We start from the raw sequence: 14,331 nt of genomic DNA, 5'->3' as shown, positions 1-14,331 counted from the left end.
CACCCTTCCCTTGCGCACCCTCTCTGAGCCTCACTGCACTCGTGCTGTGCCTCCCTGGCCACTTGCGCACCTTTCCTGGCCATTTGTACATCCTCATGCCACTGGCAGTAGCCATTTAATCTGCCTGCCAACCTGCTTGCAAGTCGCCTGGAACTTGCTGACCCACTGACCCAAACCCACTGACTTTGTTGGAAGCCGGCAGGAAATTGCAAGGAGGTGCTTGCTTAACGATGCACGATCCTTGCTTAACAATGGCAATGGGGACTGCAGGGATTGCTGTCGGTAAATGATGGGGTCATATAACACTACACTTTATGACTGCATCACTTAGTAACAGAAATTCTGATCTCAATTGCCATCGTAATTCAAGGACTACCTGTACTGTGTATTGCAAATTAAAACTGATAGTTGAGTATACATATTTCCCTTTGTTTCTCCTTCAGAAAGAGAATTTCGTGCTCCATCATTGGCTTCTTTGGAAAACTGCATGAAACTTTCTCAGATGACTGTCCAAGGGCTTCAGCAATTTAAGTCTCCACTCCTTCAACTCCCACATATTGAAGAAGACAATCTCAGAAGGGTCTCTAATCATAAAAAGGTAGAAGACACTGAGATAATCTATAGCATCTTAGAACTAACTTGCTCTGACCACATTTTGGGAAAAAATTATTCTTTGAGACACTAATTCATTCACAGTTTTATCCAGAAGGATTATATTTCAAGGTCATAAAACAAGAGAAACTCTACAATAGCTGTTATTCCAAATCACGGAGAAGCAGGCAGCTACTTGCTAGGTGGCAAGTGTCACTAATCACTCATTCTGTTACCACCATTTCCAGCCATATGATGTTAACCTGCTTTTGAATGCTAGTTTGCAAAGATAGCACAGGAAACTACTTCTGCACAGCTTTTTATGGTGCAAATTTACTGTCAACTGATGATACTTAGCTTTTTGTATTTTAGCAAATGGGATTTCTTTTTTTTTTTAAGAGCTCTATTAAATTTCAGTAAAATAGAAAAATCAAGAAAAAAAGATAGCAAAAGAAAGAAAATACAGAAGAGAAAAAGTAACTTCCAATTTTCTTTGGTACAGGTATAGATATAAATACATTTACCTCTTACTCTAATATTTAAAAAGCTACAAAATAAATCTGTATCAGCCAAAAATATAAAAAAGATTAATATAAAGTATTTCTGTATTTATAGAATAAATCAGCAAATGGCATTTCTGAGTAGATGGAAAGGTGGAATGTAAAGTAACTGGAATTTAATGCTAGTTTGACAATTTGAGGCTAGTTATTGGCTTGACTAGGGGAGTGTACTTGGGAAAAAGGAAGCAATATTCATTTTCCACCTTCCTGTTTCCTTTCTCTTTTGATCTCAAAGATTATCCAGTTGATCTTTATATTTAATTAATTAAACACCATTTCCAGAGAATCACATATAGGGATTCAACATACAGAATATTGTCTCTTTTTTGTAATACTTAAGGTAACATTTAAGTAAAAACAAACTTAAGGTTAGATACAGTTTATGTTCTTGATAATTCATGTCTAATTTCATTATTTCTATTAATCATGTTGCAGGAACATTTTCTTAATTTAATTAAAACATTCCAGGTTTTAAGAGCAACTGCTAGTTTTTAATAGAAGGTGTGTGAAATGAAAAATGTGCTTTATCTTCAACCCAAAATAAATACATTGTTCTTTCGAAATTCTGCCATACTGTTCTGGGCATGCTGAGGTTTGGTAGCACAGAAAATGGCAACATTTTGGTCAGTCTGGGTTTTAGCCAAAACAGAATCCAGAGGGGTCTTATGTTTGTTTGTTTGGGGTTTTTTCGGTACCTTCGAGTCAGTGTTGACACCTGGCAACTGCCTGGACAAGTTCCTGCAGTTTTCTTGGCAAGATTTCAGAAGTGGTTTGCCCATGCCTCCCTCCTAGGGCTGAGATGAGAGAGGGAGCGGCCCAAGGTCATCCGGCTGGCTTTGTGCCTAAGGCGGGACTAGAACTGTCGGTCTCCTGGTTTCTAGCCTGATGCCTTAGCCACTACACCAAACTTGCAAATTGGTGCATTTTGCTTTTTCTCCACATGTCCTATGCAGTGGCCCACCTGTTAGTCTTATCCTAAACAATCAAGTGCTTTCCTTTGTTTACGCCCCCTTAGATGCCACTGCTACCAATGTCCTTGAGTCAAATATGGCGTATGCAGCTGTTCCGACCTCTCCCCAACCCCTCCTCAGTGTTTTCTTTTCCCTAACTATCCTTAGCTATTGTCTTTGGCTTTTTCCTTCACTGAAACACATCTGGATAGAACATATGTTTTGGTCTAGACACGGACCATGTGAAACTAGCTGATCCATGTAGGTGTTTTGCACATCTCTGTAAAATACAGTCTTTTGTAACTAACATGGCAAAATTCAGTTTTTTTCAGCATGTGTTGTCTTTTGTGAAGCTAGATTTTAATGATGGATTATGTAAGCCTTGGTTTATAGTGGAGGTTTTTTATTTAGCAATGACATATTTACATAAATCTTAGGAATGTATTGATAAACAATGTATATGATACCTTATTTTCTAAAAGTGAAGAAAAATATTTTGTTTTGTTTATGAAAACAGTACAAAATTAAATCTATTCAAGACTTGGTGAGTTTAAAAGCCTCAGATCGTCACAATTTACTGCACTTTCTTGAAGATGAAAAATGTGAAGAAGTTATGGCTGTCCTTGGCAGTTTTCCACACATCACCATGGATATAAAACCCCAGGGTAGGTGGCATCTGCTTTCTTAGTGATTTGATAAGAATTTTTACTATCAAATTAATGTTATATATTTAATGATGTTAATGAATTTATATTGTTAATCCCTTAGGGATTTTGAATTCTCCTGCATTGGCTGTCTTAGCCAATTTGAGGTTCAAATAAAGAGGATATAATAAGCTTCCATGTTGATAGGTTAATATGTATAACTCTGGAGGAGGGCTGTGCAAAATGTTTCAAGGTTGGAATTTCACAAAATGCCCTGTTTGCACATGTAAAACTACTCTGGCCATGGAACAAGCTACTCCCAAGCATTGAAGAAGAGTTTCAGACTTGAAAAAGCTGTTCTCAGTATGAAATACTTCCTAACCACTGTGTTGCAACCTTGAATGGTTCCAGAATGCTAAGGACATTAGACAACAGTTTTGCACTTGAAATGAGAATTTTTGTGAAATTTCATGCTCAGAATGGTTCAAAATGAAACATTCTGCATATCCCAACTGTGATGGAAGACAGCTTACCAAGTGTTTGCATATAAAGCATGACAAATTTTGACATGGTCATCTTCAACTAAGGCTAGCTAGTGTGTAAACAATCTCTTGCATGAACTGCTTTCAGGAATAGACTGAATGAATTAATGTTCAGATAGGTTATAAATTAGTCATATCTAATACTGCATTTCTAGTATTTCACTGCTTGCACACTGATTTTAAGTAGAAACCTTGTGTTTGAGCATTTCTGTGGGTCTTATTTTCTGTTACTGTTCCTGGGTTTGGTTTACTTTCCTGAGTTTTTGAACACTCATTGGGGGATGGATATATATGTGCGTACACACATACATACATGCACACTCCATTTCAGTCATGCATCATTCTCAGCTAATGGGGAGAAGCAGAGATTCATTTTTTCCCAGAATTAACACAGCAAATTTTAGTTGATTTTTTACATTGATCCATTAAAGTTATTTTGATTGATCTAAATGGCCAGAAATCATTCAGTTCATTTTTAACATAAGTACATGTTAAACTGTAAATATTGAGCAGTATCATTTGAGGAGACAATCCCTTTTACTTGTTAAAGAGTTCCTGTGAGGAACTTGATAATTAAAAAATGTGTCTTTTGTCTGAACGTCTTTGTTTTCCTTAATCCATTAAACCTGTTTACCTTTGCTTAACTGAAGCTGTTACAATTACTTGTTTAAGAATTGTTGAATGTTTTGATTTTCTAAAAAAGTTAAATTAAATTTCCATCTACATGATTTTATAGCTTATCTTTGCTTTACTTTACTTTTCATTTGTAACATAGACCGTTATTAGAACAGCCTTTCCCAACCTGTTTCCCTTCGGATATGTTGGATTATCCAATGTCTATCTTATTTGACTTGCCCACCCAGTTGTTATGGCAGCTATAATCAATGCAGCAGTCTGCACATCTGGCGGTCATCAGATGATGCCAGGAAGATGCATTACTGGAAGTTCCTTTAGACTCCTTTGTTATTTTTTTATTATACATCAAATTGCCTCAAGTCCTTTAGTTTCAAAGTAGGAATGCATGAATTTGAAGTACCCACTTCAAGCGTGAAACACCCATTTTGAATGCAAAACTGTTTTGAGTGCAAAGCAGGCTATTTCAAGACTGAAGCACTCCCAAACTGACTGAAGAAGTTCATTTTTTACTGAAAACAGGTGGTTCAAATTTGGCATGTGTTATACACCTTTATTCAAAGGTATGCATTTTTTATTTTTTTTAAAGAGAGGATTCTGTACAGAGCCTTTGAAAGAGAAATTGAATATATACAAATTTGTCTCTGAGTGGCTATCAAAGCCTTTCTTCTTATATACTTTGCCATCTTTCCTTTGCCCTTCAATCCACAGCTGCTTGCGCTGTATCTTTAAGGTCCTTTGAGTTTTATCATTAAATGAGATGGTTGATTAAAATCCAGATGAGAGCTCAAGCTGCAAAAAATTTAGTTTTTTTTTTTTTGAGTCATGAACTTAAAAGTTGAGTAAAACCTATTCACAAGAAAGCTATATAATTGGGGAACCTTTATTTCAGTTTTGGATGATGAAGACAGTAATAACATCACTGTAGGATCGCTAGTCACAGTTTTGGTCACCTTGACAAGACAGACAATGGCAGTAAGTATTCATATTGGTATGCACTGTTCTTGGGTTTGTTTATGCTACATCTAGTCATATCCCTGAATGCATCAAGGAGCAAATTGCACAGGGTTGTGGAACTCCCTAAGACCTCAATTCATGCCAAAATCTCCACTTGTGGCTCTTATGGGTGCTATATACTGTAAAGGGAGACTCTAAGCGTTTCCTATGCTTCAAATGGGACATACTTACTGATTACAGGATTTGGTCTGGATCCCAGTCTAATGACTCAGAAAACAGCTCAATCTGATTTGTGCCAAATCTGAAGCTTTGCTTCCATGGACAAGAATTGGAAATATATAAGTAACTGTAATATAGACACAACTATATTATGTAATATAGGAAAACTAGGGCCACAAATATCATCTGATTCTGTTAAAGCAGGGTTCCTCAACCTTGGCCACTTGAAGAAGTGTGGACTTCAACTCCCAGAATTCCCCAGCCAGCCATGCTGGCTGGGGAATTCTGGGAGTTGAAGTCCATACTTCTTCAAGTGGCCAAGGTTGAGGAACACTGTGTTAAAAGGTAATCATCAGAATCTGATGATATTTGCGGGCCTAGTTGTCTCTTCTAGATAGAGAAATCAGGTTGAATTTCCAGCAGATGATTCAGGGAGTTCTTAATAATTTAGTCCTTAGCTGTTTTTAAAAGTTCCCCCTTCCCCATCTGCCCAGGTATTTGTGGGTCAATTTTTATGGAACCATAGACAGCTATAAAACTGTTCTTTGATAATCAGGCTGCCGTAGTACAACAGGGCAGGAACGCAGCTCTTGTGTTATCAAAGCTGATTTTGGGGTGGGAAGAGATTTTTGGCATTCAAGAAACAAGTGTGTTATTACAAGTCCTTATGCTAAATACATATTTCAGTGATATGTAGAGAAACTTCTCATGATAAAAAAAGAGCTATATACACTTTCCCCTCTCCCTTACAGCCCATATTTCTAAAATATTTCTGGCTTGGCAACAGAACCAAAGATTTTATATTCCCTTTTCACTTTGTGAAGGTGGATACAGTCAATGCCTTTTTAGAAATGCAGCTACTATGAGAAGGTTATATTGTACTTCTTAACTTTAAATAAAATAATCTTTCCGTCTTCATCTTTTTTAAAAGTCCAGTTTACAGATACGCATTTATCAGCTGGGAAAGGTAACATTCATTCATCTTCAGAGATGGTCAGAAAATAGATCTCTGGGTGATTTGCAGTAGATCTGCCTGTCTGGTTTCCTTGCAGTTCCTTAACAACAGTGATAATGAAAAGCCCTCCTCCTTCCTTTAAAATTAGGCTGCCAAAAGAAAGAAAGGCAGGAGTAGATATTTATGTAAAAAGAGCTGCAATTATTGTTCTGGCATTTCCAACCAGCTCTTAGTTAAAGCCATGTGCACATTCTGTTCCTTAATTCTTCCATGTACATATTTGCCCTCAACAGTTATTTACATCTAAATTTAAAAATATCTCAGGAGCCCAAAGTCTTCCCGCCAATGATTAGACTGACTGAAGTTGCCCTCTATTCATAACTGGATTCTTCATCTGAGAAATGTGAATCAATGTCTCACTTTCTGTTCATTATCAGTGTTTAATTGATTAGTTTTTCACATTGTTGATACCCAGCGACTAACATACTTTATTTCTCCCTCTATTCAGGAAGTGTTTGAGAAGGAACAGTCAACCTGTTCAGCTGAAGAACAGCCTGCAGAGGATGGCGTAAGTTCAAAACGAATAGGTGTGGATGGTTATGTTGTAATTCCATAAAGACTGTTTAGTAACCTCTGAGGTTTCCTTTCTCAACGAACCCTGCTTCTAAATCCCACATTTTGTGTAAGATTGCCAAGTTCCGTAAGATCATTTTAACCCTTGGAGGATAAAATCATTTTGGAAAGGTAATTTAATCTGATCTCTGGATTTATGGTTTATGACTTAAGCTTTTTGTAAAATATTCAGAGGCTTTTGTTGAGAAAATGTTAAAAATACAAGAAATGATAGCCAGGTAGGGTTTTGTGGGTGTCACACTTGTAACAAGCGTGGGCCAGCTTCTATAGAGCCAGCTGTTCCCTGGAAAGATGCCCATAGATATTGGTGGTGCCCTGGCAGTTGCCTTTCTCTGCAAGTTGCAAGGAAATCCCTAATATTAAAGAGTCTGTATTGGTTTCTGTTCTGATACTTAAAACAGACTCAGGTGGCTCAAGGACTGAAGTAACTACTTCAAATGTTACTAACTTTGCAGCAAGGAGACCTTAATAAAGTGAAGAACAAAGGATGGCAGCAGAAGAATAAAGGAACAAAGAAGACTTCCAAATCAAGGAAGAAAAAGCTTGTGAAAAAGAAGTCAGCTCCTGCTCCTTTGCTACAAACAAAGCAGCTGAAGCAAAAACAAGCTAATGGGGTTGCTGGGAGCGTATGTATCAACCGAATGGATTGGGATTTTGTTTTGAGGCTTGTTGAAAAATACTCTTAAATTTCAGAGAAACTGTGGACCAGGATTTGTAGTTTACTGAAAAGTAGAGATTAACACCAAACAAAATTATGTGTGGATTGTAAACTGCAAAATAAATAATTTGATTCATATGAGACCCCAACATTTCTATTTAGAACTCACAGGCCAAATTCCATATTGCTTAACAATAGCCAATGGGATACAGTAGCTGAGCATTATGAAATTCTGATGAGTAACAAAGGGAAGAGGTTCTTTATGTTGTCTTATAGAAGAGTGTAGCATATTCTTCCTGTTTTAAGTGCGGTATCATTTGGTAGTATGCATTTATTTAAAAAAAAATTAAATGTTACAGTTTTACTATAAGAGATTTTTCAAAGTAAGTTGAGGGGGCTTGTAAATACTACATATTCATGAGGTGAACTGATCTAATGTATCAAAGGCAAAGGATCCTTTGACTCAAGTTCAACTCTCGGTGATTACATAGACACATCTGCACACATCTGTATTGTTGCTAGGAAAAGAACATGGAAGTAGTTTGCCACAGCCTTCTTCTGGGATGTTCTTTGCACTTCCCAATCTAGCCTACCACCCCATGATTTTCTGGAGGTTTCCCATCCTAGTACTCACCAGGTTTGATCCTCCTTAGCTTTTATAAAATAAATCAACATTGGCTACAACTTGCCATCTGCTGTAAATGTAGTGCTGTGTACCTGATTGTAAAAATTCAGTGTCAGCTTAAGATACCCGTTCTAAGAGTACTGTCTGAATGTAAAAAAGTTGTTATCCTTTTTTTTTTTTTTTTAAATTTAGGAAATTGTCAAGGAAGATGAATATGAAGTTTCTGATAAAGGAAGTGAATCTGAAGAAGATGACACTAATCGGGAATCATTAAGTGAGAAAGATGATGGCAGTGACCGAGACTCTGACAGAGAACCGGATGAAAAACAAAGCAAAGATGATGAAGCTGTAAGGCTTCTTTTTATTACCTGATGGAGAGATACCACAATGGTCATTTGATGTAACCCATAGCCTTTTCTGTGATAAGATAGTCTTATCAGTCCATTCAGTGGGGTGAAGGGAGGGATACTACTTTGTAGTTAATAAAATTAGATAAAACATAGAATTGGAAAGTCTTTGTAAAGTATATGAGCTTTCTGCTTCTATATAACATGTCTACTTCTGTATTAGTACAGTAAACCATCCAAATGTTTTTATGCATACAATGAAACTGGTAAAAATGCATTTAAAATGAATAATTCTTTTCCTTTCAAGGTGGATATTGAAATCCAAATGCAATTTGCATTCCTATTTTAATTTACATACTCTACTCAACCTGCACAAAAGTTATTTTCTTAAGGGAGACAAAAATGAACAGAATACTTTTCTTTTTCTACTAGGAGTGGCAGGAATTACAACAGAGTATACAACGAAAAGAACGGGCTCTCTTGGAAACCAAGTCAAAAATAACCCATCCTGTTTACAGTCTCTACTTTCCTGAGGTCAGCAAAGAATAGCTAAATAAACTTGAGATGAAATTATTCACATTTTGACAAGTTATAAAGTGAATGCAAAATACCAGAACAGTTTGTTTGCTCCTCAAACATTTAATTCCTCAGTAAGTCTTCTAAAAAAGAAAGGTAGATTTTGACCTTAGCACACAGTGCTAGTTAAGATTCAAAATTGTGCAAAACCCTGTGACTGTTTTTATGTACAGCTGCACTCTTATACATTTCCGTGTTCACTAGGGAGCGTGCCCAGTATAGTTTGGTTAAGATTAGACAAAAAGCTCTAATGTGTCAGGTCTGCCATCATTTAATGTTTCTTTGTTATTTTTTTTTCAAAGTTCCATTTTGTGTTTTTGGCAGAATATTAAGCTAGGTTTTGCTGGGCAGGTAGATGGATGTGCATATAACAGTTCCTGATCATAAACTAACAGTGTGAATAAGCTGCTTGCTAATCCACACAGTTCATCTTTTTTTGTTCCTCTGTTCTTGTAAGCATCTAAATACAGAAGGGAGGAACTTGTTGTAACACATGAACCTAAGTTTATGGCTAACTGTAGATGTATTTTACTTTGAATCTTGTGCAGTGTTTTTCCCTTGCTGGTTTCTTTATCTATGAAGTCAGAGTGAATAGGCTGTGTGCAGTGGCTTGTAGACCATTCACATTGTGGGTTGTTGAGGCTGGATTTTGGATTTCTTGTATCTTCCTTTGAGATAACAGTATTTAGATAAACATTACAAAAACTGTTTCTTTAAACAGTCATCAAAATAATGGAGGTTGTTCCAGTATTCAACTTGGCACATGTGCATACGGTTCCCTGGCATGCATGCATGCATGCATGCATGCATCTATCTATCTATCTATCTATCTATCTATCTATCTATCTATCTATCTATCTATCTATCTATCTACCTACCTACCTACCTACCTACCTACCTACCTACCTACCTATCATATTTATATAGCCGCCCATCTCACACAAGGTGACTGGGCAGCGTACAACAATTAAAAAATACATAAAAACAATTACACATAAAAAACTGTAAAAAAATGCATGCCTCCATTTAGTGCCCATCTGTTTTAAAAAGGACATTGCCCACTTGACAGGTACAGTGCCAGCTTAACCCAGCATATACTTTGGTGTTCAAAGTTTTATTTTGTTGTAATGCAATCTGTACCTAGTCAACAGGGCCAAATGTAGGGGTCGCATGTTTACTTTTGTCTGACGCCTGAAGCCATGGTATGCATTTTCTCAAAATTGTGACTAACCATTTCATTCATATTGGTTTGCAATGAACACTTAATACTTCATCCATCTGTCATGTGAGAGTGCAGAAAGCTGTTACTAGCCACTCTGACCACTGTTTTAATAACAAGTAGCCTTTATTTCTGTAAACAATGTGCCCCGTTTAATCCCTTTTAGAGAGTGTATGATACCATTAAGACTGGGAATTGAGTTGCTTACTTTTAGCTCAGCCTGCTTTGGTAACTATTGGAAGTCAATGGTGCCCTTTTGAGTTTTGCTTCAGACAAAACTGAGTTTAAAAAAATAGAAATAAACAACTGGGACCCTACAAGAAAATATTGTAGTATATTTTCACTTCTTAAACATCAGCACATCTGTCAGGCACTATGTTCTAATCCAGAATGTAGCTTGAGCAAAGCGGTTACCTCCATTTCCATTCCAATTTTTATTTGTTCAGATGATAGCTAATATTCCACAGTCATGGAGTCTTGCACTAGGCAGAGGGTTGAACTGGATGATCTCAAGGGTATACCCCAATTCTTACGTTCTGTGGTTTTTACTGTTCTCCCCATTGCCAAAGGGTAATATGTGCCTAAAACGTGCCTAAAAAGAAATGTTAGATTCCTTGGCCAAAGGTGGTCCTGCATGAGTTGCAGTAACAGTGAAGCTAAAAGAAGCTAACTTGGGCTCTTTCTCTTAGAATGAGCCCACTTACAGCTTCTATTCCAAAACTGCAACTACAGTTTTTGTTGATAAAAATCAGATCAGGATTATGGTCTCTGATGTGTCCTCTCTTTTTTCCCTGTCTTTAATAGGAAAAACAGGAGTGGTGGTGGCTATATATAGCCGATAGGAAGGAACAAACATTAATATCAATGCCATATCATGTGTGTACGCTAAAAGAGCAAGAAGAGGTGAAGTATATCATTGATTTCTGAGTCTTTAATAACTGGGATGACTTTTCTGTTCTTTCTGGATGATAAAAATAGGCAGTGCAGAGCTGTGTGTTGTGTGGTCTCCCTTCCTCATCTCACTCCTGCTCCTTCTCTGGATCTCAGTTGCTGTCTCAGCCTCTGCTTTTCCCAGGTTCTGCCTGGGTCATGGCTCTTCAACCAGCTTAGACTGCTGTCTTTCAGGAATCCCTCCTTGGAACCTGTTATTCTCTTCTTCCCAGCACTGACAGAGAAATTGGAAACTCACTCTAGGGAAGACATTTTTCCTTCTGCATCCTTTAGCTTCTGCATTAAACAACCTAATTTAGCTTTGTGTAAAGTTAAAGCATCTGATGAGGAGCATTGAGAAATGGGGTATTTTATACTAACAGATCAACTGGAATCTGTTGTAATTGGAGGACAGCACTAGAGATGTAACACATTTGATATTCAGTGCTGTAAGTGAACCTTTTCAAACTTTTTTTTTTTGGCTGTGAAAAGATTTTTCCTCAGCTCTCTCTAATTTTTGGAAAGTTGATTTGTTAAGCCAACAGTACATAGCTCGTTGAATATAAACAATTCTGCACTAGAAATAGAAAAATTGAAGCCTAGCAATTCTAAGGTTGTATGCTGTTTGTTTTACTGAAGCTGTTTCATTGTTCTGCTTTTATAACTTGAGCTGAGTGATTACATGTGCTTCCAGGTAGAACTAAAATTTCCTGCACCAGGTAAACCTGGAAACTACCAATATACCGTTTATTTAAGATCGGATTCTTACATGGGCTTGGACCAGATTAAACCATTGAAGGTAGGTTTCTCACACAGATGGGAGTGGAGAGGGTTCTACAAGTTCAGTACTTAACATTGCTGCATACAACCGCACTCACATGGCCTTGCACCTACGAGTTGTTCTGTAGTGCTTGGTTATTTGAACACGTTGCTTGGAAAGAAATTTCGGCTTTAACCCCAAGATCTGGGACTGAAAAAACTTAATTTGTGAGGCAGGGGTCAGCAACATCATACTAAGTCATCTGCAGCACGTGCACACACACACCCTGACAGCATTAAAATAACATTTAATAATAAAAGTGGCTGGAATTTGGCAAGATAGCTAAATCTTCCAAGACTCCTTACATAAGAACAGCCGTTTTAAACATTTTGGTACCTGTGACATTGAGCAGCTCTCCTTTAAGAAATACAGAACCCCCATTAAGTAATGGTCTTTTAAGAGGCAAACGAATTTTTCAGGGTATTTTGACCCACCAATATACAAGCTATGCCTGATCAAAAAAGATTGATTAATACTGAGTCTTGCAGGGGGCGGGGGAACAACTTGTTTAGATACTTACTATATATGCAAAATATTTTGCAGTTTACTCTTAACTTTAGAGTGCCCTTGTATTAATGTGTAATATGTAACAGAAACTTTGATAACTTCCCCCAAATGATAAATTTTAAATTATATTTTTGTCCCTTCTTTCCTGCCTCCCTCCCTTCCACAATCACTTGAATTCTGTTTGCAGCTGGAAGTTCATGAAGCGAAACCCGTGCCAGAAAACCATCCACAGTGGGATACAGCGATAGAGGGAGATGAAGATCAGGAAGACAGTGAGGGTTTTGAAGACAGTTTTGAGGAAGAAGAAGAGGAGGAAGAGGAAGATGCCTAAATAGAACGATGAATGAACTGTATGATATGGGACATCTCTACAAACATGACCTGGGAAAAGATAAAAACAGTGCAGATGAACTGAAGATTTTTTTAAAAGTTTCTTTCTACCAATTATGAGTACTTTATGTAATTTCCCAGTGGAGGTCTGTCAGTCAGTTGGTATAACGTGGGAGGTGCTTAAGGCTCTTCACAGCCTTTAAGTATAGGATGCATATTCCAACTGAAAATAAAAGCTTTTTTATTCTAAATGTCCAGAAGTGTGGGCTATGTTGTCTGATCAACTTTTGGTCCAGTATAGTAACAGAAATTATTATTAAATAGAAGCAATCATTAAACCAACATTTCATATTAGACAATTTGTTTTATAAGTTATGTTGAAATTAACATCCACTTCCGTTTCTATGTTGGAAAAATCTTGAGAGATCTTTTGCAGTGATGTAAAGAACATTATTGAGCTGAAATTACTTACAGCTTTAAGTCTGTTTTGTTTACTTTGGACGTCAGAAATTGGTATCTTACCCTGAGAGGGGTACATTCCATATTGTCACACACATGGGCTTATTTTTTGAGACTTAAATCTACTTTTTAGTGGAGGGGAGCTCTTTCCCCCTAATTCTCATGCAGGTTATAAGCATCTATTTCTCAATGGCTAAAATATGTCTAAGCACCTATTATCTAGCAAATCATACAGTATTTATTTCTTTTGATAAACCTGTATGTTCACTATGAGTTTGGGGACCATATGTTATACCAAGCAGTGGCAAATATCTTTTTCTAAAGATAAAAATACCAAATCCGTAATTCTTGGCTTTCAATCTACTTTTGTCAGAAGCCTTTTAAATCAGATACACTGACACACTAAGATATGTTTTTTGTATTTATTCAAAACAATTCAAAATAAACTGGACTAAATTTGATAAAAGTTTACATTGTAATAGTTCATTTTTCCTTTCTACTGAGGGTATTAGTGTGGAGAATCAGCACAGTTGATTTTGATTAAGTATAAATCTCAAGTTTTCGCTGAAGGAGAAGCAAAATCTTACAACAAATTCTACTTTTTCTTCCCATGTAATAAATATAACTTTATTTATGTGGTTAGAAACTGTAGAAATACATTCAGATGTCAATCATGTAGTAAGATTTTTTATCATTAAATGTTATGGAACTACAAAACTACTGTAAAACTCTTGACAGACAAATTTGTCATGCAGGAAGATTTTCATATAACAGAAGCCACCCAAAGGCCAAATGAGCTGCTCCTTTATTTGTGACCCTGTTTATGAAATAGATTGTCACTTTCAATGCAAACTTACATGGATATTTCTCTTTGTAATTGCAGTAGTTGCAAATAAAATTTGAAAACATCCTGCATGTGAAAATGTTTTATTAAAAAAGGAATTATTGGCATGGTAAGGTGTTTGAAATTTAAAACTTAGATCGTAATGGGTGCCATCCACAACATTATATAACATTCATGTATTATACAGAAAGATTTGTTAGACAGGTAATGTTTTTTTTGCTTTTCAGCTCATCACATTCATAATATCATACTATAATATGAAAGTAGCTTCCTTTTGAGAACAGCCTGCCAACAAAATAGTTTTTCTATTAAATAAGTTTGAGCAGTAAATT

The 14,331-nt window shown here is 36.6% G+C and overlaps 1 protein-coding gene across 1 annotated transcript in view; it reads left to right on the top strand.

Annotated features, from left to right (window-relative positions):
- Nucleotides 1-13,621, top strand: part of SEC63 (SEC63 protein translocation regulator) — a 35,366-nt gene extending 21,745 nt beyond the window's left edge. Inside the window, exons 12-21 of the mRNA XM_007423353.4 lie at nt 444-598; nt 2,619-2,766; nt 4,813-4,895; nt 6,560-6,619; nt 7,140-7,310; nt 8,160-8,315; nt 8,747-8,848; nt 10,914-11,012; nt 11,734-11,838; nt 12,554-13,621. Of these exons, the coding sequence (XP_007423415.1) occupies nt 444-598; nt 2,619-2,766; nt 4,813-4,895; nt 6,560-6,619; nt 7,140-7,310; nt 8,160-8,315; nt 8,747-8,848; nt 10,914-11,012; nt 11,734-11,838; nt 12,554-12,697 (1,223 nt within the window). The 3' untranslated portion in view covers nt 12,698-13,621. The remainder of the gene's footprint in view (nt 1-443; nt 599-2,618; nt 2,767-4,812; nt 4,896-6,559; nt 6,620-7,139; nt 7,311-8,159; nt 8,316-8,746; nt 8,849-10,913; nt 11,013-11,733; nt 11,839-12,553) is intronic.
- Nucleotides 13,622-14,331: the final 710 nt, after the last annotated feature.

The sequence above is a fragment of the Python bivittatus genome, unplaced genomic scaffold (genome assembly GCF_059951505.1).
Source record: "Python bivittatus isolate LINGU-HERP-01145 unplaced genomic scaffold, Pbiv_v1 ctg000020_np1212, whole genome shotgun sequence".
Classification (NCBI taxonomy): domain Eukaryota; kingdom Metazoa; phylum Chordata; class Lepidosauria; order Squamata; family Pythonidae; genus Python; species Python bivittatus.
This window is presented reverse-complemented; position numbering and strand designations above follow the sequence as displayed.